This window comes from Anomaloglossus baeobatrachus, chromosome 7 (assembly GCF_048569485.1).
Source record: "Anomaloglossus baeobatrachus isolate aAnoBae1 chromosome 7, aAnoBae1.hap1, whole genome shotgun sequence".
Taxonomy (NCBI): domain Eukaryota; kingdom Metazoa; phylum Chordata; class Amphibia; order Anura; family Aromobatidae; genus Anomaloglossus; species Anomaloglossus baeobatrachus.
This window is the reverse complement of record NC_134359.1, coordinates 308,538,964-308,566,454: the sequence shown is the minus strand read 5'-3', so window position 1 is coordinate 308,566,454 and position 27,491 is coordinate 308,538,964. Positions and strand designations below refer to the sequence as shown.

At 53.8% G+C, this 27,491-nt stretch overlaps 1 protein-coding gene across 4 annotated transcripts in view; it reads left to right on the top strand.

Moving 5' to 3' along the window:
• The window catches only part of BICDL2 (BICD family like cargo adaptor 2), an 86,637-nt gene extending 64,194 nt beyond the window's left edge, over window positions 1-22,443 (top strand). For 3 of the 4 annotated variants that reach the window (XM_075318667.1, XM_075318665.1, XM_075318666.1), the window contains exons 6-10: window positions 2,425-2,601; window positions 10,445-10,582; window positions 10,661-10,791; window positions 21,191-21,311; window positions 21,940-22,443. In XM_075318667.1, the coding sequence (XP_075174782.1) occupies window positions 2,425-2,601; window positions 10,445-10,582; window positions 10,661-10,791; window positions 21,191-21,311; window positions 21,940-22,095 (723 nt within the window). In that variant the 3' untranslated portion in view covers window positions 22,096-22,443. The remainder of the gene's footprint in view (window positions 1-2,424; window positions 2,602-10,444; window positions 10,583-10,660; window positions 10,792-21,190; window positions 21,312-21,939) is intronic. The other variant, XM_075318669.1, reaches the window with a different exon arrangement.
• The last annotated feature ends 5,048 nt before the right edge of the window (window positions 22,444-27,491 follow it).

Sequence of the window (27,491 nt, the reverse complement as noted above, 5' to 3'; positions counted from 1 at the left end):
AACGGCTCAGGCAGTCACAGTCCGTGAACGGCCCAGCCAGTCACAGTCCGCTAACGGCCCAGTCAGTCACAGTCCGCTAACGGCCCAGTCAGTCACAGTCCACGAACGGCCCAACCACAATCCAGACCCAAATCCACTGAGATCACAGACGTCTCCATCCAATCTCACTGAGTGAGAGAAGAAGAGGAAAATGTCACCTCTAGAAGTGCAAAGCTGGAGAGACCCCAAAAGAGGGACAAATGTGGTCCTACAAAGTGCTAAGACAGGGAAAAGTGGTTCCACAAAGGACTGACTCCACGGGGGGGGGGGGGAATACTAAATCACCTCACAAATATCAGATTTATATATGAAACATTTAGAAATCCCGGTATCATTCCCTTTACACGTCACACATACTCGCACTCCGTGTTGGTGTCACAAAATCCCAATAAAATACATTTAAGTTTGTGAAAATGTGTAAAAGTTCATGGGGTGTGAATACTTTTTCAGGGCACGTTATCAGTGTCAGTGTTTGCAGGTACTTGCTTCATGTTTTGCAGATATTTCCTGATTTCTGCCCGTTGCTCCACACCAGGGCAGTCTTGATTTTTGCCCGCCATGCTCCTCTACACCAGGGCAGTCTTGATTTTTGCCCGCCATGCTCCTCTACACCAGGGCAGTCTTGATTTTTGCTCGCCATGCTCCTCCGCACCAGGGCAGTCTTGATTTTTGCTCGCCATGCTCCTCCGCACCAGGGCAGTCTTGATTTTTGCTCGCCATGCTCCTCCGCACCAGGGCAGTCTTGATTTTTGCTCGCCATGCTCCTCCGCACCAGGGCAGTCTTGATTTTTGCCCGCCATGCTCCTCTACACCAGGGCAGTCTTGATTTTTGCCCGCCATGCTCCTCTACACCAGGGCAGTCTTGATTTTTGCTCGCCATGCTCCTCTACACCAGGGCAGTCTTGATTTTTGCTCGCCATGCTCCTCCGCACCAGGGCAGTCTTGATTTTTGCCCGCCATGCTCCTCCGCACCAGGGCAGTCTTGATTTCTGCCCGCCATGCTCCTCTGCACCAGGGCAGTCTTGATTTCTGCCCGCCATGCTCCTCCGCACCAGGGCAGTCTTGATTTCTGCCCGCCATGCTTGCTCCTCCGCACCAGGGCAGTCTTGATTTCTGCCCGCCATGCTCCTCTACACCAGGGCAGTCTTGATTTCTGCCCGCCATGCTCCTCCGCACCAGGGCAGTCTTGATTTCTGCCCGCCATGCTCCTCCGCACCAGGGCAGTCTTGATTTCTGCCCGCCATGCTCCTCTACACCAGGGCAGTCTTGATTTCTGCCCGCCATGCTTGCTCCTCTACACCAGGGCAGTCTTGATTTTTGCTCGCCATGCTCCTCCGCACCAGGGCAGTCTTGATTTCTGCCCGCCATGCTTGCTCCTCTACACCAGGGCAGTCTTGATTTCTGCTCGCCATGCTCCTCCGCACCAGGGCAGTCTTGATTTCTGCCCGCCATGCTCCTCCGCACCAGGGCAGTCTTGATTTTTGCTCGCCATGCTTCTCCGCACCAGGGCAGTCTTGATTTCTGCCCGCCATGCTCCTCCGCACCAGGGCAGTCTTGATTTTTGCTCGCCATGCTCCTCCGCACCAGGGCAGTCTTGATTTTTGCTCGCCATGCTCCTCCGCACCAGGGCAGTCTTGATTTCTACCCGCCATGCTCCTCCGCACCAGGGCAGTCTTGATTTTTGCTCGCCATGCTCCTCCGCACCAGGGCAGTCTTGATTTTTGCTCGCCATGCTCCTCCGCACCAGGGCAGTCTTGATTTCTGCCCGCCATGCTCCTCCGCACCAGGGCAGTCTTGATTTCTACCCGCCATGCTCCTCCGCACCAGGGCAGTCTTGATTTCTGCCCGTCATGCTCCTCTACACCAGGGCAGTCTTGATTTCTGCCCGCCATGCTCCTCCGCACCAGGGCAGTCTTGATTTTAGCCCGCCATGCTCCTCCGCACCAGGGCAGTCTTGATTTTTGCTCGCCATGCTCCTCCGCACCAGGGCAGTCTTGATTTCTGCCCGCCATGCTCCTCCACACCAGGGCAGTCTTGATTTTTGCTCGCCATGCTCCTCCGCACCAGGGCAGTCTTGATTTTTGCCCGCCATACTCCTCCACACCAGGGCAGTCCTGATTTTTGCCTGCCATACTCCTCCACACCAGGGCAGTCCTGATTTTTGCTCGCCATTCTCCTCCGCACCAGGGCAGTCTTGATTTGGGGTCTGCAGTCAGTGACACGTTTTATACGTCGCTGTTCACATCCACATTTTGTTGCTTTTTCCTGTGGTTCCATTTATTTTTGCAGACGTCGCCCCCTTGCTGTAGATTTTGGCTGTGCGTCGTCCTAATTTATATTTCTCTCCTTATAATGTGACATTACAATAATAAGGGTCTCTTCCAGATGGAGGAGAAAAGGTTAGAAGCCGAGGGTCTGCGAGACAGTCAGCGATCGCTGCAGCTCCAAGTGACAGAGCTCCAGGACGAGCTGAAGATGCGAGATAGTCACTTTCCTCTGCAAGAAAACCGCCACTCACTGCATTCTGAGATGCAACAGATGGCAGGGGATGCCGAACACGAGGTAAGGGAACTATACACCCTGCGCAATGATCTGCTGCCCCCCAACACCTGCTCCACATGACCCTCTCAGTCCTCCATGACTCCCCGTCATCCAACCTCCACAGCCCCCGTCATCCAACCTGCACACCCTATCATCCAACCTCCACACCCCCGTCATCCAACCTCCAAAGCCACTGTCATCCAACCTCCATACCCCCGTCATCCAACCTCCAAAGCCCCTGTCATCCAACCTCCATACCCCCGTCATCCAACCTCCACACCCCCGTCATCCAACCTCCAAAGCCCCTGTCATCCAACCTCCATACCCCCGTCATCCATCCTCCACACCCCCTGTCATCCAACCTCCACACCCCTGTCATCCAACCTGCACACCCCATCATCCAACCTCCACATCCCCGTCATCCAACCTCCAAAGCCCCTGTCATCCAACCTCCATACCCCCGTCATCCATCCTCCACACCCCCTGTCATCCAACCTCCACACCCCTGTCATCCAACCTGCACACCCAATCATCCAACCTCCAAAGCCCCCATCACCCATCCTCCAAGCCCCCGTCATCCAACCTCCACACTCCCGTCATCCAACCTGCACACCCCATCATCCAACCTCCACACCCCCGTCATCCAACCTCTAAAGCCCCCGTCATCCAATCTCCATACTCCCGTCATCCATCCTCCACACCCCCCGTCATCCAACCTCCACATCCCCGTCATCCATCCTCCATGCTCCCGTTATCCAACCTCCACACCCCCGTCATCCAACCTCTAAAGCCCCCGTCATCCAACCTCCATACTCCCGTCATCCAACCTCCACATCCCCGTCATCCATCCTCCATGCTCCCGTTATCCAACCTCCAAAGCCCCAGTCATCCAACCTCCACACCCCATGTCATACCTCCTCCATGACCCCATCATCCATTCTCCACACCCCCTGTCATCCAACCTACATGACCCCCTCCATCATCTGCCCTCCACACTTAATTTCTCCACCAGAGAAAGCATAGTGAGGAGTGTCAGAGTCTGTAGTCTGAACAGCGTCTGATGCCACCATGACACTCGGCAAGTTTAGAGCCAAACACCGTGTGACAGTTAGTGGTCAAGTCTGCAGGTGGGTCAGTTTTGCAGTTTGTGGCCAGGTGGAGAGATGGAGGAGTTCTATGGTTGTTGGCTCACAAGGGCGTTGGTCAGATTGGCAGGTGGGTCAGTTTTGTGACTGTTGATCAGGTTGTCGGCAAGTGGGTCAGTTCTCTGATTGGTGGTCAGGTCAGCGGGCGAATCAGTTGTTTGGTTGGTGGCCAGGATGGCAGGTGGATCAGTTCTATGACTGGTGGCCAGGATGGCAGGTGGATCAGTTCTATGACTGGTGGCCAGGATGGCAGGTGGATCAGTTCTATGACTGGTGGCCAGGATGGCAGGTGGATCAGTTCTATGACTGGTGGCCAGGATGGCAGGTGGATCAGTTCTATGACTGGTGGCCAGGATGGCAGGTGGATCAGTTCTATGACTGGTGGCCAGGATGGCAGGTGGATCAGTTCTATGACTGGTGGCCAGGATGGCAGTTGGATCAGTTCTATGACTGGTGGCCAGGATGGCAGGTGGATCAGTTCTATGACTGGTGGCCAGGATGGCAGGTGGATCAGTTCTATGACTGGTGGCTATTTCGGCAGGTGTACAAGTTCTATGGTTTGTGGCATGCACGTTTGAAGGCCAGGTCAGCAGGTTTCTCAGTCCTATGGTTAGCAGGTGCATCAGCACTATGGCTGGTTGCCAGGTTAGCAGGTATATCAGTTCAAAGGCTGGTGGTCAGGTCAGCAGTTGAATCAGTTGTTTGGTTGGTGGCCAGGTTAACATGTGGGTTAATTCTTTGGTTGGTGGTCAGGTGGATCAGTCCTATGGTTGGTGGTTAGACCCACAGGGGGATCAGTTCCATGGTTGGTGAATAGACAGATGGGGGGAGGGGGCAGTTCCATGGTTGGTGAATAGACAGACGGGGGGAGGGGGGGCAGTTCCATGGTTGGTGGTTAGACCCACAGGAGGATCAGTTCCATGGTTGGTGGATAGACAGATGGGGGGAGGGGGGGCAGTTCCATGGTTGGTGAATAAACAGACGGGGGGAGGGGGGCAGTTCCATGGTTGGTGAATAGACAGATGGGGGGAGGGGGCAGTTCCATGGTTGGTGAATAGACAGACGGGGGGAGGGGGGGCAGTTCCATGGTTGGTGGTTAGACCCACAGGAGGATCAGTTCCATGGTTGGTGGATAGACAGACGGGGGGAGGGGGGCAGTTCCATGGTTGGTGAATAGACAGACGGGGGGAGGGGGGCAGTTCCATGGTTGGTGGATAGACAGATGGGGGGAGGGGGGGGGCAGTTCCATGGTTGGTGGATAGACAGGGGGAGGGGGGCAGTTCCATGGTTGGTGGATAGACAGACAGGGGGGCAGTTCCATGGTTGGTGGATAGACAGACAGGGGGGGCAGTTCCATGGTTGGTAGATAGACAGGGGGAGGGGGGCAGTTCCATGGTTGGTGGATAGACAGATGGGGGGAGGGGGGCAGTTCCATGGTTGGTGGATAGACAGGGGGAGGGGGGCAGTTCCATGATTGGTGGATAGACAGATGGGGGGAGGGGGGGCAGTTCCATGGTTGGTGAATAGACAGATGGGGGGAGGGGGGGCAGTTCCATGGTTGGTGGATAGACAGATGGGGGGAGGGGGGGCAGTTCCATGGTTGGTGGATAGACAGACAGGGGGGGCAGTTCCATGGTTGGTAGATAGACAGGGGGAGGGGGGCAGTTCCATGGTTGGTGGATAGACAGATGGGGGGAGGGGGGCAGTTCCATGGTTGGTGGATAGACAGGGGGAGGGGGGCAGTTCCATGGTTGGTGGATAGACAGATGGGGGGAGGGGGGGCAGTTCCATGGTTGGTGAATAGACAGATGGGGGGAGGGGGGGGGCAGTTCCATGGTTGGTGAATAGACAGATGGGGGGAGGGGGGGCAGTTCCATGGTTGGTGGATAGACAGATGGGGGGAGGGGGGGCAGTTCCATGGTTGGTGGATAGACAGACAGGGGGGTCAGTTCCATGGTTGGTGAATAGACAGACGGGGGGAGGGGGGGCAGTTCCATGGTTGGTGGATAGACAGGGGGAGGGGGGCAGTTCCATGGTTGGTGGATAGACAGATGGGGGGAGGGGGGGCAGTTCCATGGTTGGTGGATAGACGGGGGAGGGGGGGGCAGTTCCATGGTTAGTGGATAGACAGACAGGGGGGTCAGTTCCATGGTTGGTGAATAGACAGACGGGGGGAGGGGGGGCAGTTCCATGGTTGGTGAATAGACAGACGGGGGGAGGGGGGGCAGTTCCATGGTTGGTGGATAGACAGATGGGGGGAGGGGGGGCAGTTCCATGGTTGGTGGATAGACAGGGGGAGGGGGGCAGTTCCATGGTTGGTGGATAGACAGATGGGGGGAGGGGGGGCAGTTCCATGGTTGGTGGATAGACAGACAGGGGGGTCAGTTCCATGGTTGGTGAATAGACAGACGGGGGGAGGGGGGGCAGTTCCATGGTTGGTGATTAGCAGACGGGGGGAGGGGGGGCAGTTCCATGGTTGGTGGATAGACAGACGGGGGGTCAGTTCCATGGTTGGTGGATAGACAGATGGGGGGAGGGGGGGCCGTTTCATGGTTGGTGGATAGACAGACAGTGGGGTCAGTTCCATGGTTGGTGGATAGACAGATAGGGGGGTCAGTTCCATGGTTGGTGGATAGACAGACAGTGGGGTCAGTTCCATGGTTGGTGGATAGACAGACAGTGGGGTCAGTTCCATGGTTGGTGGATAGACAGACAGTGGGGTCAGTTCCATGGTTGGTGGATAGACAGACAGTGGGGTCAGTTCCATGGTTGGTGGATAGACAGACAGTGGGGTCAGTTCCATGGTTGGTGGATAGACAGACAGTGGGGTCAGTTCCATGGTTGGTGGATAGACAGACAGTGGGGTCAGTTCCATGGTTGGTGGATAGACAGACAGTGGGGTCAGTTCCATGGTTGGTGGATAGACAGACAGTGGGGTCAGTTCCATGGTTGGTGGATAGACAGACAGTGGGGTCAGTTCCATGGTTGGTGGATAGACAGACAGTGGGGTCAGTTCCATGGTTGGTGGATAGACAGACAGTGGGGTCAGTTCCATGGTTGGTGGATAGACAGACAGTGGGGTCAGTTCCATGGTTGGTGGATAGACAGACGGGGGGAGGGGGGGCAGTTCCATGGTTGGTGGTTAGACCCACAGGAGGATCAGTTCCATGGTTGGTGGATAGACAGATGGGGGGAGGGGGGGCAGTTCCATGGTTGGTGAATAAACAGACGGGGGGAGGGGGGCAGTTCCATGGTTGGTGAATAGACAGATGGGGGGAGGGGGCAGTTCCATGGTTGGTGAATAGACAGACGGGGGGAGGGGGGGCAGTTCCATGGTTGGTGGTTAGACCCACAGGAGGATCAGTTCCATGGTTGGTGGATAGACAGACGGGGGGAGGGGGGCAGTTCCATGGTTGGTGAATAGACAGACGGGGGGAGGGGGGCAGTTCCATGGTTGGTGGATAGACAGATGGGGGGAGGGGGGGGCAGTTCCATGGTTGGTGGATAGACAGGGGGAGGGGGGCAGTTCCATGGTTGGTGGATAGACAGACAGGGGGGCAGTTCCATGGTTGGTGGATAGACAGACAGGGGGGGCAGTTCCATGGTTGGTAGATAGACAGGGGGAGGGGGGCAGTTCCATGGTTGGTGGATAGACAGATGGGGGGAGGGGGGCAGTTCCATGGTTGGTGGATAGACAGGGGGAGGGGGGCAGTTCCATGATTGGTGGATAGACAGATGGGGGGAGGGGGGGCAGTTCCATGGTTGGTGAATAGACAGATGGGGGGAGGGGGGGCAGTTCCATGGTTGGTGGATAGACAGATGGGGGGAGGGGGGGCAGTTCCATGGTTGGTGGATAGACAGACAGGGGGGGCAGTTCCATGGTTGGTAGATAGACAGGGGGAGGGGGGCAGTTCCATGGTTGGTGGATAGACAGATGGGGGGAGGGGGGCAGTTCCATGGTTGGTGGATAGACAGGGGGAGGGGGGCAGTTCCATGGTTGGTGGATAGACAGATGGGGGGAGGGGGGGCAGTTCCATGGTTGGTGAATAGACAGATGGGGGGAGGGGGGGGGGCAGTTCCATGGTTGGTGAATAGACAGATGGGGGGAGGGGGGGCAGTTCCATGGTTGGTGGATAGACAGATGGGGGGAGGGGGGGCAGTTCCATGGTTGGTGGATAGACAGACAGGGGGGTCAGTTCCATGGTTGGTGAATAGACAGACGGGGGGAGGGGGGGCAGTTCCATGGTTGGTGGATAGACAGGGGGAGGGGGGCAGTTCCATGGTTGGTGGATAGACAGATGGGGGGAGGGGGGGCAGTTCCATGGTTGGTGGATAGACGGGGGAGGGGGGGCAGTTCCATGGTTGGTGGATAGACAGACAGGGGGGTCAGTTCCATGGTTGGTGAATAGACAGACGGGGGGAGGGGGGGCAGTTCCATGGTTGGTGAATAGACAGACGGGGGGAGGGGGGGCAGTTCCATGGTTGGTGGATAGACAGATGGGGGGAGGGGGGGCAGTTCCATGGTTGGTGGATAGACAGGGGGAGGGGGGCAGTTCCATGGTTGGTGGATAGACAGATGGGGGGAGGGGGGGCAGTTCCATGGTTGGTGGATAGACAGACAGGGGGGTCAGTTCCATGGTTGGTGAATAGACAGACGGGGGGAGGGGGGGCAGTTCCATGGTTGGTGATTAGCAGACGGGGGGAGGGGGGGCAGTTCCATGGTTGGTGGATAGACAGACGGGGGGTCAGTTCCATGGTTGGTGGATAGACAGATGGGGGGAGGGGGGGCCGTTTCATGGTTGGTGGATAGACAGACAGTGGGGTCAGTTCCATGGTTGGTGGATAGACAGATAGGGGGGTCAGTTCCATGGTTGGTGGATAGACAGACAGTGGGGTCAGTTCCATGGTTGGTGGATAGACAGACAGTGGGGTCAGTTCCATGGTTGGTGGATAGACAGACAGTGGGGTCAGTTCCATGGTTGGTGGATAGACAGACAGTGGGGTCAGTTCCATGGTTGGTGGATAGACAGACAGTGGGGTCAGTTCCATGGTTGGTGGATAGACAGACAGTGGGGTCAGTTCCATGGTTGGTGGATAGACAGACAGTGGGGTCAGTTCCATGGTTGGTGGATAGACAGACAGTGGGGTCAGTTCCATGGTTGGTGGATAGACAGACAGTGGGGTCAGTTCCATGGTTGGTGGATAGACAGACAGTGGGGTCAGTTCCATGGTTGGTGGATAGACAGACAGTGGGGTCAGTTCCATGGTTGGTGGATAGACAGACAGTGGGGTCAGTTCCATGGTTGGTGGATAGACAGACAGTGGGGTCAGTTCCATGGTTGGTGGATAGACAGACAGTGGGGTCAGTTCCATGGTTGGTGGATAGACAGACAGTGGGGTCAGTTCCATGGTTGGTGGATAGACAGACAGTGGGGTCAGTTCCATGGTTGGTGGATAGACAGACAGGGGGGTCAGTTCCATGGTTGGTGGATAGACAGACAGTGGGGTCAGTTCCATGGTTGGTGGATAGACAGACAGTGGGGTCAGTTCCATGGTTGGTGGATAGACAGACAGTGGGGTCAGTTCCATGGTTGGTGGATAGACAGACAGGGGGGTCAGTTCCATGGTTGGTGGATAGACAGACAGTGGGGTCAGTTCCATGGTTGGTGGATAGACAGACAGGGGGGTCAGTTCCATGGTTGGTGGATAGACAGACAGTGGGGTCAGTTCCATGGTTGGTGGATAGACAGACAGTGGGGTCAGTTCCATGGTTGGTGGATAGACAGACAGTGGGGTCAGTTCCATGGTTGGTGGATAGACAGACAGGGGGGTCAGTTCCATGGTTGGTGGATAGACAGACAGGGGGGTCAGTTCCATGGTTGGTGGATAGACAGACAGGGGGGTCAGTTCCATGGTTGGTGGATAGACAGACAGGGGGGTCAGTTCCATGGTTGGTGGATAGACAGACAGTGGGGTCAGTTCCATGGTTGGTGGATAGACAGACAGTGGGGTCAGTTCCATGGTTGGTGGATAGACAGACAGTGGGGTCAGTTCCATGGTTGGTGGATAGACAGACAGGGGGGTCAGTTCCATGGTTGGTGGATAGACAGACAGGGGGGTCAGTTCCATGGTTGGTGGATAGACAGACAGTGGGGTCAGTTCCATGGTTGGTGGATAGACAGACAGTGGGGTCAGTTCCATGGTTGGTGGATAGACAGACAGTGGGGTCAGTTCCATGGTTGGTGGATAGACAGACAGGGGGAGGGGGGCAGTTCCATGGTTGGTGGATAGACAGACGGGGGGAGGGGGGGCAGTTCCATGGTTGGTGGATAGACAGGGGGAGGGGGGGGCAGTTCCATGGTTGGTGGATAGACAGACAGGGGGAGGGGGGGCAGTTCCATGGTTGGTGGATAGACAGACAGGGGGGTCAGTTCCATGGTTGTGTTGGTTTTTGGCTCGGTATGCTGGTCACATGCCCTTCTGACCTTAACTATTTGTGGTTTTTCCTGTAGTGTTGCCCCTCTACGAAGCTCCTATATTTATGTCTGTATGCTCTTTATAAAGTGTATCTAATACAATGTATCCATAAACTGCGCCATATTTCCGAGGTATCTAAGTGGCTGCTACCTGTCATGTAATCCAGTATGTCCCCCCTCGTGGAGCACTGTACCCCTCTCTCCAGTCTTGTACAATAATAGTGCTTTGCCCTCTCACTGCAGAGCACCTCGATGAACCCCTCACTTCAGTTTGGAGGACAAGGAACAGGAAAAACTGGTCACATGACCTCATACAGAATACAAAGAGAGCAAGAACTGATCAATGAGAAAGAAGTAGAGGTGATGAGACTGCAAGATCTGGTGAGTGCCCCCTAAATACCACCTTAGACAGGAGTGCATGTAGGGCAAGGTCACAGCTCACGTCTTCTGTCTTCACAGCTCAACCTTCAATACATAGAAATAAAATCTTTGCAGGAAGAACTCCAAAAACATCGTGAAATGTTACAGCAGAATGACCGTGACAGCGTCCTGAGACAGGCGGTGGCCGACCGTGATGAAGCCATTATGAAGTGAGTCAGCATGATGAGGAACTCAGAATAAAGGGGTCCATGAGATGGCTGGAGACTGGGGAGACGAACAAAGGGCACGGCCGGCGACGGACAAAGGGTATAACCGGCGACGGACAAAGGGCACAGCCAGCGACTGGGGCAACGGACAAAGGGCATGGCTGGAGATGGGCAAAGAGAAGACCAGCGACTGGGCGACGGACAAAGGGCATGGCCGGCGACGGACAAAGGGCATGGCTGGCGACGGACAAAGGGCATGGCTAGAGACGGACAAAGGGCATGGCTAGAGACGGACAAAGGGCATGGCTAGAGACGGACAAAGGGCACGGCTGAGGACTGGAGAAATGGACAAGGGCACAGCCGATGACTGGGACGACAGACAAAGGGCACAACCGGCGACTGGGGCGATGGACAAAGGGCAGGGCTGGAGACGGACAAAGGGCATGGATGGAGACGGACAAAGGGCACGGCTGAGGACTGGGGCGACAAACAAAGGACACGGCTGGAGATGGACAAAGTGCACGACCGGCGACTGGGGAGATGGACAAAGGGCACGGCCGGCGACTGGGGCAACGGACAAAGTGCACGACCGGCGAATGGGGAGATGGACAAAGGGCACGGCCGGCGACTGGGGCAACGGACAAAGTGCACGACCGGCGAATGGGGAGATGGACAAAGGGCACGGCCGGCAACTGGGGCAACGGACAAAGGGCATGGCTGGAGATGGGCAAAGAGAAAACCGGCGACTGGGCGACGGACAAAGGGCATGGCCGGCGACGGACAAAGGGCATGGCTGAGGACTGGAGAGATGGACAAGGGGCACAGCCGATGACTGGGACGACAGACAAAGGGCACAACCGGCGACTGGAGCGATGGACAAAGGGCAGGGCTGGAGACAGACAAAGGGCACAACCGGCAACTGGGGCGATGGACAAAGGGCAGGGCTGGAGACGGACAAAGGGCATGGCTGGAGACGGACAAAGGGCACGGCTGAGGACTGGGGAGGTGGAGAAGGGTCACAGCCAACGACTGGGATGACAAACAAAGGGCACACCGGCGATTGGGGAGATGGACAAAGGGCACGGCTGAAAACTGGGGAGATGGACAAAGGGCATGGTCAGCGACTGGGGAGATGGACAAGGGGCACGACCGGCGAATGGGGCAACGGAGAAAGGGCACGACCGGCGACTGGGTAGATGGACAAAGGGCACGGCCGGCGACTGGGGCAACGGACAAAGTGCATGACCGGCAAATGGGGAGATGGACAAAGGGCACGGCCGGCGACTGGGGCAACGGACAAAGGGCACGGCCGGCGACTGGGGCAACGGACAAAGGGCACGGCCGGCGACTGGGGCAACGGACAAAGGGCACGGCCGGCGATGGACAAGTGAGTATAAAAAGTCTACATGCCCATGGTAAAATGTCAGGCTTTTGTAATGGAAAAAAAAATCAACCTTATTAAGAAGAATATTTCAGACCTTTTTCCCCACTTGAATAATCGCCCATAATCTGTGCAAGTCTACTAAGAAACAGACAAATCTTTTCTGGTGGAATAAGAAAAATGAATAGTAAACTAACGTGGTTACATAAATGTGCACACCCTTACACTTAAGCGGGCTTTACACGCTACGATTTCGCTACAGTGATCTCGTTGGGGTCACGGATTTTGTGACGCACATCCGGCCGCTGTAGCGATCTCGTTGTGTGTGACTCCTAGGAGCGATTTTGGATCGTTGCAAAAACGTCCAAAATCGCTCCTCGTTGACATGGGAGTCCGCTGCTAGTTATCGCTGCTGTCGCTGGGGCGAAGTTAATCCTCGTCCCTGCGGCAGCACACATCGCTATGTGTGACACCGCAGGAACGAGGATCATCTCCTTACCTGCCTCCGGCCACAATGCGGAAGGAAGGAGATGGGCGAGATGTTACATCCCGCTCATCTCCGCCCTTCCGATTACATTGGGCGGCCGCTTAGTGACGTCACTGTGACGCCGAACGGACCGCCCCCTTAGAAAGGTGGTGGTTCGCCGGTCACGGCGACGTCGAAGGACAGGTAACTATGTGTGACGGGGGTGCACGATTTTGTGCGCGACAGGCAGCGATATGCCCGTCGCACACAAACGATGGGGGCGGGTGTCATGCTCGCGATATCGGGCCGGATATCGCAGTATGTAAAGCCACCCTAAGGCCTGTTTCACAAGTCAGTGAAAAACACTAGACATATCTCACTGACGTCTAAAAAATGCTTATGTCCCTCCGTGTTCCGTGATTCACAGCACACGTGTGTTCTCCATGTGCAATCTGTGAGACGTGATCCGTGATTCCACATGGAGATAACTCACCTGTCCCCGCTCCTGCTGTCCGTGGTGCTGAACTCTTCGGCTCTGCTGTTTCCGGCCCCGCTGCAGCTACTTCCGGGTTGGCTGTTCCTGCATACATGAATATGCAGCCAGTAATGAGGCGGCTCTGAAGCAGCAGCCAGCAGCGGCCGAAGACGTGGAGTATAAAATGCTTTTTATTTTCAATGTCCGTGTTTTTCTGGTACGCGTTTCATGGATCTCACCTTAGTGTGGTCCGTGGGACATCAGTGATGCCAAAAAAACGGACATGTCTCTGTGCGGAGCACAGACACGGCCAGCGATAAATCACTGATGTGTGCACAGACCCATTGATTAGAATGTGTCTGCGTATGTCCGTGATTCTGGTGCGTCTAAAAACTGTCACATACATGGCAGAATCACTGACGTGTGAAAGGGCCTATGTGTTACGAGGGGGACCCGGGGAAGCGTGCCAAGATGGGAAATGGACAGCTTCCGCCGGTCAAGGTCCACTGTGCGGTGTAAGGGACCGCCGCTATGGTGGGTGAAGAGTGAGCGGGTTGCTGCTAGCGATCGTCTGGAATGTCACAGACGATCTGTGTACACCGATCTGCCCTAACCCCTGAGGGTTGTATGGCACAGATCTCACGGCTCGGTGTACCTGTTGCACGGGGAAGCACAGAGGTGCCCACGCACGTGTGCCAGTGGAAGTCACGAGAATATGGCACGAGGGTAGCACAGAGGTGCCCACGCACGTGTGCTTTCAATAACCAGGTGAGTCCGGTGGAGACTTGAGGAGCTCACCTGGGACAGGAACACGGCCTGTTGAAGGAGATACTGCCGGAGCAGCAAGGCAGGAACACGGCCTGCAAACGAGGTACTGCCGGAGCAGCAAGGGCCAAGCCCACGAAAGACAGTAATGCCTGAGCAGTGGCGTGGCAGCACGCTGCCAGACATCCAAACATAGAAGGACGGTCACGCGCCACCATGATGGCAGGAGGAGCTTTTAAGGAGGTGTCGTTCCACCCAAGGGCGGGCGCGAGGCGGAGATGACGGACTTGACCCAATCAGGGTCCACGACGTCCCAGCCTGGCCAGTCAGGATTCACCACGTCACCTGCCTTGTCATCAAGCCGTGTGACGTCAGTGAGCGAATCAGGACCCACCACGCATTGCACATGCTCACCCTCCTGCCTCTGGGAAATAGAGGCGGGATCCTCGGTCTCACAATGTGCAGAGATAATGGGAGTCTCACTGCTTCCCTGAGCAGTAAACCTCTGCACATTGCGCAGCCTCGCAGACCTTCGGGGCCGCTGAGCAGGAGAGTCTGCGGCAGGCCAGGAATGGGAGACCGCTTCACTCCTTGTAACAGGAGAACCACTAGGTGTCACCCTTCTGCTGCCTCTCTGAGAAGGTATCTCCTGCGCAGTCTGGCAGACCTTCGGCGCTGCTGAGCAGGAGCGCTCGTGGCAGGCAAGGAATGGGAGACTGCCTCAGTCCTTGCCTCAGGAGAGCCACGAGATGTAACACCTATGGTTGTGGTTTTTTTCACTTTTTTTTGGTGCAGATTTTAATCAATCTGTAAAGGAAACCGCATCCCAGCAAAGTCTATGACAATCCTGGAGGGCTGTGCCAACATTACAGATTTTTTCCATGCAGACTTTGGTGCAGAAAAAACTGCACACGGAGATCGATTTAGATCAGGCGTTTCTAAACACAGCAAAACCAAATGTGTGTATATTTTAGAATTTTTTTAACCCTTTATTTTTCAATGGGCTGAATGGGGGGGAGATTTGAACTTTTTTTTTTTTTACTTTACTAGGTCCCCTTGGGGGCTATAAGGATCAGCAGCCTGATCGCTTGTTCCTTTCTCCAGATCACAGCTGAGATCTGGAGAAAAGCTGCTTTACTCTCACACACGGCAGTCTGCCAGCAGCGAGAGAAAGGGACTCATGATAGCTACATGAGTCATCACATGACACTGTGCTACCATGGCAACAACCGGAAGTCACGTGATCACGTCACGTGACTTCCGATGGGGGTGAGTAAGTTATGCTAATGGTGGCACACTGATACATTTCGCTGTCAGATTTTGGCAGTGTGATGTAGGGGTTAATAGTCGCGGGTGGAAGCGATTCCACTTGCGCCTGGCACGCACACATGTCAGCTGTTGAAATCAGCTGAGATGTGCACGGATCGCCACGGCATGCCCACGTGGATTAACCTCAAACGATCCGTGACGTACCCATTACATCAGAACCAGAGGTTAAAACTGTTCATAATTCCCTCCCCAGTGACTAAAGCACTAGTTCTGATGCTGAAAAATTGCCCCAAAACCTAATTCTACCCCCACAATGCCTCACTGTGATCTGCTGGTGATGCACAGTGGTGACTTTGTCCCTTCTTCCACTGCTCGTTGTGTCCCCTCTATGGCATGTGGAAAAGGAGCTCTGGTCAGATTAGAAAGTAGAACTGTTCGGGCTAAAAACAAAACACTGAGTGGTGGAAAATCCTGCACATCACCCCGAGATCACCACCCCCACCATCACACATGGTGGAGGCAGCATCTTTCTGTGGGGAGCCTTTTCTTCAGCAGGGGCAGGGAAGATGGTCAGAGGGGCGGGGAAGACAGATGGAGATATATACAGGACAATCCTGGAGGAAAACCTGTTAGAGGCTGCAGAAGACGTGAGGCCGGGGCACAGGTTCACCGTCCAGCAGTACAACAACCCTCAACATCCTGCAGATCTACAATGGGGGGGTTCAGATCAGAGCATATTCCTGTGTATGAGTGACCGAGTCACAGTCCAGACCCAAATCCACCGAGATGACAGATATCTCCATCCAATGTGACCGATCACAGACGTCTCCATCCAATGTGACCGATCACAGACGTCTCCATCCAATCTCACCGATCACAGACGTCTCAATCCAATGTGACCGATCACAGACGTCTCCATCCAATCATCACCGATCACAGACGTCTCCATCCAATCTCACCGATCACAGACGTCTCCATCCAATCTCACCGATCACAGACGTCTCCATCCAATCTCACCGATCACAGACGTCTCCATCCAATCATCACCGATCACAGACGTCTCCATCCAATCTCACCGATCACAGACGTCTCCGTCCAATCTCACCGGTCACAGACGTCTCCGTCCAATCTCACCGATCACAGACGTCTCCATCCAATCTCACCGATCACAGACATCTCCATCCAATGTGACCGATCACAGACGTCTCCATCCAATCTCACCCATCACAGACGTCTCCATCCAACCTCACCGATCACAGACGTCTCCATCCAACCTCACCGATCACAGACGTCTCCATCCAACCTCACCGATCACAGACGTCTCCATCCAACCTCACCGATCACAGACGTCTCCATCCAACCTCACCGATCACAGACGTCTCCATCCAATCTCACCGATCACAGACGTCTCCATCCAATCTCACCGATCACAGACGTCTCCATCCAATGTGACCGATCACAGACATCTCCATCCAATGTCACCGATCACAGACGTCTCCGTCCAATGTCACCGATCACAGACGTCTCCGTCCAATCTCACCGATCACAGACGTCTCCATCGAATGTCACCGATCACACACGTCTCCATCCAATCTCACCGATCACAGACGTCTCCGCCCAATGTCACCGATCACAGACGTCTCCGTCCAATGTCACCGATCACAGACGTCTCCGTCCAATGTCACCGATCACAGACGTCTCCGTCCAATGTCACCGATCACAGACGTCTCCGTCCAATGTCACCGATCACAGACGTCTCCGTCCAATGTCACCGATCACAGACGTCTCCGTCCAATGTCACCGATCACAGACGTCTGCGTCCAATGTCACCGATCACAGACGTCTCCGTCCAATGTCACCGATCACAGACGTCTCCGTCCAATGTCACCGATCACAGACGTCTCCGTCCAATCTCACCGATCACAGACGTCTCCGTCCAATCTCACCGATCACAGACGTCTCCGTCCAATCTCACCGATCAAAGACGTCTCCATCCAATCTCACCGATCACAGACGTCTCCATCCAATCTCACCGATCACAGACGTCTCCATCCAATCTCACCGATGACAGACGTCTCCATCCAAGCTCACCGATCACAGACATCTCCATCCAATCTCACCGATCACAGACGTCTCCATCCAATGTGACCAATCACAGACGTCTCCATCCAATGTGACCGATCACAGACGTCTCCATGCAATCTCACCGATCAGACGTCTCCATCCAATCTCACCGATCACAGACGTCTCCATCCAATCTCACCGATCACAGACGTCTCCATCCAATGTGACCGATCACAGACGTCTCCATCCAATGTGACCGATCACAGACGTCTCCATCCAATGTGACCGATCACAGACGTCTCCATCCAATGTGACCGATCACAGACGTCTCCATCCAATGTGACCGATCACAGACGTCTCCATCCAATCTCACCGATCACACACGTCTCCATCCAATCTCACCGATCACAGACGTCTCCATCCAATCTCACCGATCAGACGTCTCCATCCAATGTCACCGATCACAGACGTCTCCATCCAATGTGACCGATCACAGACGTCTCCATCCAATCTCACCGATCACAGACGTCTCCGTCCAATCTCACCAATCACAGATGTTTCCATCCAATCTCACCGATCACAGACTTCTCCATCCAATGTCACCGATTACAGACGTCTCCGTCCAATGTCACCGATCACAGACGTCTCCGTCCAATGTCACCGATCACAGACGTCTCCATCCATTGTCACCGATCACAGACATCTCCATCCAATCTCACTGAGCGAGAGAGAAAGAGGAAAATGTCACCTCTAGAAGTGCAAAGCTGGAGAGACCCCAAAAGACAGAGAAGGGTGGTCCTACAGTGTACTGACTCCAGGGGCTGAATACTAATGCAAAACAGAGAAAGGTGGTCCTACAAAGCACTGACTCCAGGGGCTGAATACTAATGCAAGACAGAGAAAGGTGGTCCTACAAAGCACTGACTCCAGGGGCTGAATACTAATGCAAGACAGAGAAAGGTGGTCCTACAAAGCACTGACTCCAGGGGCTGAATACTAATGCAAGACAGAGAAAGGTGGTCCTACAAAGCACTGACTCCAGGGGCTGAATACGAATGCAAGACAGAGAAAGGTGGTCCTACAAAGTGCTGACTCCGGGGCTGAATATTAATGCACCTCACAATTTTCAGATTTATATATTGTAGGGATTCTGTCACTTATAAGCAGCTGATCGAGGAACTATGAGCTTGTGTGAACTGAGTCAAACAGGGAGGTTTATAGAAGTGCAGAAGTTTCCAGCACAATGGAAAACAAACAACAGCCCTTCTCTGGTGTATAGGAACCAGCTGAGCCGTCCATACACCGGCATCCACGTGTTCACCCCTGCTGATAAATTTCCAGCTCTCACTGCAGGATATGTCAGGCTCCACACCAAGCCCATTCACTGGTCACTCACCAGCTCCAAGGCCTCTCAGGATCTGCTCGACTGTCCACCATTAAACGGACATTTTTCCTAACACCAGACAGGTCCCTAGCCAACGCTCCGGTGAACACCCCGCCCGGCTCTCTACACAGAGCTAGCCAGGTGCACCTAATTAAGACCTGTAGTGCTAAGAAGTAACCCCGTCCTACTCAAACTTTCTACAAAATATAGAAATTCACCAAAAAATAAAATTCTAACACATAGTATAGGGACTTTCACCTTATCTAATTAGAACTACCCAAAAACATGACAAAAAAAATAAATAAAATTCCAATTTTTATTGTAAGCATTAAAAAAAGTTATAGATAAAATAGTGGGAAGTGCACAAACAATATGTTCTAATTAACAAGAACAAGTCTGGATGAGGGCAAGATCGTGGGTTGTACGTCATACAGATAAATATTGGTGACATAACGTTTTAGTACATAAAATATGGTGTATAATAACCAAATCCAATAATAAAGCTCAGATTATAAAAACGTATCATACTAATTGAAGCAAAGACTTCCACCAACTGAAGGACCACAGACACCGACGCACGTTTCGCACAGAGCTTATTCACAGGGCTCCTGTGATTTCAGTTTTTCTGATTGGATTTGTGCAGATTATAGGCGACATTAAAAGCTGGAAATAGTCCTGAAATCCATCTTCATAGTATGATTTATTTACATGACAAAAATGTTTAATTTTACTCGGGGCGTGTAGATTTTTTTTATATCAAGTTAGTGACTGGAATACCCAGATTGAATGATGTAAAACTAGGTGACCAGTGACTGAGATGATGTAGAAGGGGATATTCCAAGACTGGGAGGAATTGTAAGTAAGAGAATGACTGGTAACTGCAAGAGTTAGATGGAATGATCAGTGACCTAAAAGGCAATGACCATCGCCTGGTGGACGGTGTGGGAGGCAATGACCATCGCCTGGTGGACGGTGTGGGAGGCAATGACCATCGCCTGGTGGACGGTGTAGGAGGCAATGACCATCGCCTGGTGGACGGTGTGGGAGGCAATGACCATCGCCTGGTGGACGGTGTGGGAGGCAATGACCATCGCCTGGTAGACGGTGTGGGAGGCAATGACCATCGCCTGGTGGACGGTGTGGGAGGCAATGACCATCGCCTGGTGGACGGTGTGGGAGGCAATGACCATCGCCTGGTGGACGGTGTGGGAGGCAATGACCATCGCCTGGTGGACGATGTGGGAGGCAATGACCATCGAATGGTGGACGGTGTGGGAGGCAATGACCATCGAATGGTGGATGATGTGGGAGGCAATGACCATCTAATGGTGGACGGTGTGGGAGGCAATGACTATCTAATGGTGGACGGTGTCTGAGGCAATGACCATCTATTGGTGGGCGGTGTGGGAGGCAATGACCATCTAATGGTGGACGGTGTGGGAGGCAATGACCATCTATTGGTGGACGGTGTGGGAGGCAATGACCATCTATTGGTGGACGTTGTGGGAGGCAATGACCATCTATTGGTGGACGGTGTGGGAGGTAATGACCATCGCCTGGTGGACGTTGTGGGAGGCAATGACCATCTATTGGTGGACGGTGTGGGAGGCAATGACCATCGCCTGGTGGACGGTGTGGGAGGCAATGACCATCGCCTGGTGGACGGTGTGGGAGGCAATGACCATCACCTGGTGGACGGTGTGGGAGGCAATGACCATCGCCTGGTGGACGGTGTGGGAGGCAATGACCATCGAATGGTGGACGGTGTGGGAGGCAATGACCATCTAATGGTGGACGGTGTGGGAGGCAATGACTATCTAATGGTGGACGGTGTCTGAGGCAATGACCATCTATTGGTGGGCGGTGTGGGAGGCAATGACCATCTAATGGTGGACGGTGTGGGAGGCAATGACCATCTATTGGTGGACGGTGTGGGAGGCAATGACTATCTATTGGTGGATGTTGTGGGAGACAATGACCATCTAATGGTGGACGGTGTGGGAGGCAATGACCATCTAATGGTGGATGGTGTGGGAGGCAATGACCATCTAATGGTGGATGGTGTGGGAGGCAATGACCATCTATTGGTGGACGGTGTGGGAGGCAATGACCATCTATTGGTGGACGTTGTGGGAGACAATGACCATCTAATGGTGGACGGTGTAGGAGGCAATGACCATCTAATGGTGGATGGTGTGGGAGGCAATGACCATCTAATGGTGTATGGTGTGGGAGGCAATGACCATCTATTGGTGGACGGTGTGGGAGGCAATGACCATCTATTGGTGGACGGTGTGGGAGGCAATGACCATCTATTGGTGGACGGTGTGGGAGGCAATGACCATCTATTGGTGGACGGTGTGGGAGGCAATGACCATCAAATGGTGGACGGTGTGGGAGGCGATGACCATCTATTGGTGGACAGTGTGGGAGGCAATGACCATCTATTGGTGGACGGTGTGGGAGGCAATGACCATCAAATGGTGGACGGTGTGGGAGGCGATGATCAGTGGGTTAACATTAAATCCACCCACAGCATACGCACTAACTTATCTTACTGCCGGTGGTCCAGAATAATAAAGTAAATGCCTTCTACAGAAAAGGAGAGTTGGAATTGGAGTTGGCAAAATGTCGTCTGGAGAAGGAGTCAATGAGCCGTCAGCTCCTCAGCGCTGTGGAGCAGAAGGTGTTACTGAGTCAGGAGCTGGAGGCTTGGCAGGTAAGACCAGGACAAGATGCCGATCTGGGCAGTGGCTAGAACAGTCCCTTCCTCCCCAGACACATTTCTTTTACGAGCTCCAGGGGTAGACAGTCTGCAGTGTGAGGACTGTATGTTCTGCCATACAGTCGTGATCTGGGGCAGTTGAACCAATACAGTAGTCAGAGACAGACACGCACCATATTAATGGGTCATTAGGGAACAACCCAAAAAAGTGTCGGCTCCCTGCTGCGAGTAATGGGCTCCGTCCTGCCAGTGAAAGCCACTCAATTCTCCTAAGGGCTCTCAATGGGTGTGAAATTATATTATTTCACATCAGAACCAACCCCATTCATGCAATTTAATTGGCTACCTGCAAGTGGGTGAGGTTTCAGACGAGGGTGGGTAGAGTTTTGCCTACATTAACGCCAGTCTCTGCATCCCCAGTGGAGGCTGTGTCTGCGGGGGAGTTACACAATAGCAGGATGCCACCTGTGAGACTCATATAGATGCTATCTCAGTGGTCATGTCTGGCAGGTACCTGGCAGGTGTCAGATTTGGAGGTAGGGCTCCCATGTACATGTTCCCTGAGGTTCTCAATTTTGGTACATTACAACTATCTTGATTTTTTTTCTTCTGTTCCACACAGGACGATATGCAGATTGTCATCAGTCAGCAGCTGAAGTCTCAGAGAGAGCAGGAGAGGACATCTGAGATCACCCCAACCACCCCCACCAGAAGAGACAGCCGCCGGAGACCGCGTGATGGTGGTAGCGGCATCTTTTCAATCTTCAAGAGGAACTAAGACAAGGGGCTGCTCTGACCATTCACTCTTCTCTGGAGAACGTTCCAAGAGCAGAAACACCCTACCACATATCAACCGGGCTCATCCGGAACCCCAGTCTACCCCATGGTTTACAGCAAAGAGACCCAAGTGACCATACTGCCCCCACGCAGAGGGCAGTAAATCCTGGCGAGCTGCACAGCCTACACCCAAGGCTCCATTTTTATACTCAATGCTGCCTCCGCCAACCCCCTGCAGGACCAAGAACTCGCAAAGCCCTCTGTATATTCACCCTGTTGTGGCTGTATCCTAACCTGTATATACTGTTCATTATGTATATAAATATATAAATATAGGAATATTTTATAACCTGTCAGAGTGTAATAATTGGAAACCGGGGGGGGGAGGGGGGGGGGCTTAGAGGGGCATTTAATGGAAATAGGGTGCGACTTACAACTTTAAGGTGGGGGGGAAGGAGCAGGCGACAGCTGTAAATGGCAGAGAACTGCAGCTGTGCTCAAAAGTTTACACGACCCGGGCAGATTTTTTACTTTAATGTACTTTTTTCAGAGAATATGAACGATCACACACAATCTTTTTTCGTGGTCAGTGGTCGGGTGAAGCCATGTATTGTGTTTTCTCTTTTAAAATCATAATCACAACCAAACACATCAAAATGACCCTGATGGAAAGTTCTTACACCCTGGTGATTTTGGCTGATAACATGCACAGAAGGTGACACCAATAAAGGTGACCTCCTCACCTTGTGCCCTGTCTGCTTGTAATCAGTGCATAAAAGCTGAGTGATTTCTGGGATCCAGACAGATCTTGCATCTTTCATCCAGCCACTGACATTTCTGGATTGTGACTCATGGGGAAAAGCAAAAGAATTGTCAACGAATCTACAGGGAAAAAGATAGTTGTATTGTATAAAACAGGAAAGGGATACAAAAAGAGATCCAAGGAATTGATAATGCCAGTCAGCAGTGTTCAAACTGATTAACAAATGGAAAATCAGGGGCTCTGTAAAAAACAAACCACGATCAGGTAGACCACAAAAAACATCTGCCACAACAGTCAGGAGCCAAAGAAAAAACCCACCAAATAACATCAGCTGAAATCCTGGACTCACTGAAAACTAGCAGTGCCACTGCTTCAAGATGCACAATAAGGAGGCACTGGAAGAAAAATGGGCTGCATGGTCGAGTCCCCAGAATAAAGCCATTACTGCGCAAATGCACAAAGTATCTCACTTACAATACACCAAGTAGCACAGAGACAAGTCTCCAAACGTCTGGAACAAGGTGATTTGGAGCGATGAGACCAAAAATTGAACTTTTTTGGCCACAACCATAAACATTACTGTCACGAACCACCGGGGGGGGTCACTCAGAAATCCCCCGCGCTGGCTACCAGTACGTCACAATCGGGGGGTAACAAGTGGGGGGTCTCCCCTCCTTTATACCTCCCGACCGACAGACAGAGCACGTGACGCGCTCTCTAGCGCCCCCTCTTATAGTCAGGCCAATTATGGAATTGCCCCGACAATAAGCAAGGAGGCCGCTATACTACTTATGCCGATTATTGAAGGGTCCCCCGGTGAGAGTAGGGGTATATAATCTCCCTCCGACCTCCGCGGGCGGTAATATATAAAACCTCCCTCGAATCTCACTGGCCTCCCCACAATAATCCTTGGCACAACTCGCTGCCACCAACCGCTTCACGGTAACTATTAGCCGAACACACAGACGTGGGATTCAAGATCGAGATAACAGAACAGCCCAAGATTAATTATATAATTTAATCAGCCTAAAGCACACTAGAAACTACAATATATACAATAGGGAATCTACAGAATATACATATGTCAGAGTACAGTTACAGATAAAGCGTGGTTTACAAACAGGCATACACAGTTCCAGCAGTTACCTTGTGCGTCTGGCCACAGGGGGGCGCTGTAGACCAGGTTTCTAGGATCCTTCCCACAGATGTTTCCTACACGTGACCCCCGGCGAAAGAACCCTGGAAAATGGCCGAAGTAGGGTTATCAACCTGGGCAAATCCAGGTCCCCTCCTACCTTAGTGACCTCAGAGGGAGCACTGCTCCACCCCTGGCTGGAGTTATGGACAATATCCACAACAGGGGATATGGCCATAACTTGGCCTGGGAGCGTCGTAGGCAGACGCCAACGCTCTCATTGTGACAGTTATGAATTTAGCTACAGAACGAGAGGACTCATGACTTGTCTACTAGTTCCCCATTGGCTGATATCACGCCTGGGGTATTTCCCCAGGTCCTGCTCCCATAAAAAGGGTGTGCCAGCATCGTCCGCATGCGGAGACACCATTTTTATGGTTGCCATATTTATCGGAAATATGGCTTGCGAGATATGAACCATTTTTTACTGGAGTCGTTCTGTCTGGATAGTTCCATGCTTGCTAATTAGATAGCAGCCCCTACTACAGGGTCACGGCAGGGAGTCATCCTGTGTCCAGTGTTCCCCAATCATCCCATTTCCATATCACAGGAGATGGCTGTTGGAGGTGTAAGTGGAACACAGACCAGTTCCTTTGACACCTATCTGCTAAACAAACCGTTTATCCCTGTGGTAAATTTTCTGATTGAAGGAGTTGTGTGAAGGAAAGGGGGGGTGACACCAGGAGAGGGCTTCCTGACATAACTTGAATATCATGATTTATCGTCATATCTCCGGATTTACCTCACACCTCCCCCCTTTTGAGGGCGCTAGGGGGCAGCACACTCCGGTGTTCCCCCGTGCGCCCGTCCGCGACCTCTCCTTGTCGGGACAGCCCGTCTGCGTTACCGTGGTCCCGGCCCCTTTTGTGGCGAATGGTGAAGTTGTATTGCTGGAGCGTAAGGCTCCATCGCAACAACCGTCCATTCGTCCCAGAGACGGTGTGCAACCAGCTGAGGGGATTGTGGTCCGTCTCCACGATGAAGTGGCGCCCGTATAGATAGGGTTGCAGACGCTGCAGGGCCCACACTATGGCCAGGCACTCCTTTTCCATCGTGGAATAGGCCACTTCCCTTGGTAACAGCTTCCTGCTCAGGTACAAGACTGGGTGCTCTTGGCTCGCAGAGTCCACCTGGCTGAGCACCGCACCGAGGCCGAAGTCACTGGCGTCGGTCTGTACTACAAACGGCCGCGTGAAGTCGGCTGCCTGTAGCACGGGCGGGCTGGACAGGGCGTCCTTTAGGGCCCGGAAGGCTGTCTCGCAGTCCATTGTCCAATCGACTGCAGAGGGCAGCTTCTTCTTGGTGAGGTCCGTCAAGGGCTTTGCCAGGCTACTATAGCATGGAACAAATCTCCTATAGTACCCAGCGGTCCCCAAGAAGGACATCACCTGCTTCTTGGTCCTGGGGGTGGGCCAGGATGCGATGGCCTCCACTTTCTCAGGCTCGGGCTTCAGTGTTCTCCCGCCTACCCGGTGACCGAGGTACTGGACCTCGCTCATGGCCAGCTGACACTTTCCCGGCTTGATGGTCAAACCTGCATGGTGGACCCGCCTGAGCACCTGTGCTAGATGCTCTAGGTGATCTTCCCAGGTGGGACTGAAGACGGCAATGTCATCCAGGTACGCGGCCGCGTACCCTTCAAGTCCCTTGAGCAGGGTGTTGACCATCCGCTGGAAAGTGGCAGGGGCATTCCTCATCCCGAATGGCATCACCGTGGACTCGTACAGTCCAAATGGGGTAATAAAGGCAGAGCGTTCCCTGGCCTTGCGAGTCAGGGGGATCTGCCAATATCCCCGGCTCAGATCCATGATGGTCAGGTACTGAGCCCCGGCCAACTGATCGAGCAGGTCATCGATGCGTGGCATTGGGTACGCATCGGCGACCGTGACAGCATTGAGCCCCCTGTAGTCCACGCAGAACCGAGTGGTTCGGTCCTTCTTAGGGACGAGGACTACAGGCGAGGCCCAAGCGCTGTTGGATGCCTGGATCACCCCCAGCTTCAGCATCTCGTCAATCTCCTGGCGCATGTGTTGCTGCACCTCCAGGGAGACCCGGTATGCTGAACGCCGGATTGGGGGATGATCCCCAGTGTCCACGTGATGGACAGCCAAGTTAGTCCTTCCGGGCTGGTTGGTAAACAACCCCCGGAAGGGGTGTAGGGTGGCCCACAGCTGGGACCGTTGGTCTTCCAAGAGCTGGTGGCCAACCTCCACATCCTCAATGGATCCGCCTGCCCTAACCTGGGCTAGCATATCCAAGAGGGTTTCCGCTTCTCCCTCCTCGGGCAGGTTGCACACGGGGAGCGCACACGCCTCCCGCTCATGATGTGCCTTCATCATGTTCACATGGAAGGGCTTCCGCCTTCCACGGGCAGGGTCCAGGGTGACCAGGTACGTCACAGGGTTGAGCTGCTGGTACACGAGGTATGGGCCTTCCCAGGCTGCCTGAAGCTTGTCCTGTGGTACGGGGACCAGTACCCACACCTTTTGACCCACTTGGTAGGTCCTCTCACAAGCGTTCTGGTCGTACCAACGCTTCTGATCGGCCTGGGCTTGAGCCATATTGTCGTGTACCAGTTGCGTCAAGGCCTGCATTTTGTCCCGAAAGCGCATGACATACTCGATAACCGACACTCCAGGGGTGGCCAAATCCCCTTCCCAAGCCTCTTTCACCAGAGCCAGGGGGCCCCGCACACGTCGCCCGTACAGGAGCTCAAACGGTGAGAATCCCGTTGAGGCCTGTGGAACCTCCCGGTAAGCAAATAACAGGTGGGGGAGATACCGCTCCCAGTCACGCCCATGGGAGTCGACCAACATCTTAAGCATCTGCTTTAAGGTGCCATTAAACCGCTCGCACAGGCCATTAGTCTGTGGATGGTACGGGCTGGCCACCAGATGTCGCACCTGGACTTGCTTACAGAGGGCCTCCATCAGCTGGGACATGAATTGGGTCCCCCGGTCAGTGAGCATTTCCTGGGGAAAACCCACTCGGGAGAAAATCTCCAGCAATGCGGTGGCCACCTTGTCAGCCCGAATGGACGACAAGGCCACTGCTTCTGGGTACCGGGTGGCATAGTCCACTACCGTCAGTATGAAGCGTTTCCCGGAGCTGCTGGGGATGGCCAGCGGGCCGACCAGATCCACAGCCACCCTCCTGAAAGGCTCATCGATGATTGGCAGAGATACCAGTGGGGCTTTGGGGTGTGGCCCCGCCTTCCCCACTCTCTGACAGGTTTCACACGAACGGCAGTAGGCAGCCACATCGGCCCCCATTTTTGGCCAGTAGAAATGCTGGTTTAACCTGGCCTTGGTCTTAGCGATCCCTAGGTGTCCGGCCATCGGAATCTCATGTGCGATCCGCAACAACTCCGTCCGGAACGGATAGGGTACCACCAACTGTCGGTCCCTGGGCCACGCCTCCGGTGAACCCTGCTGGACCG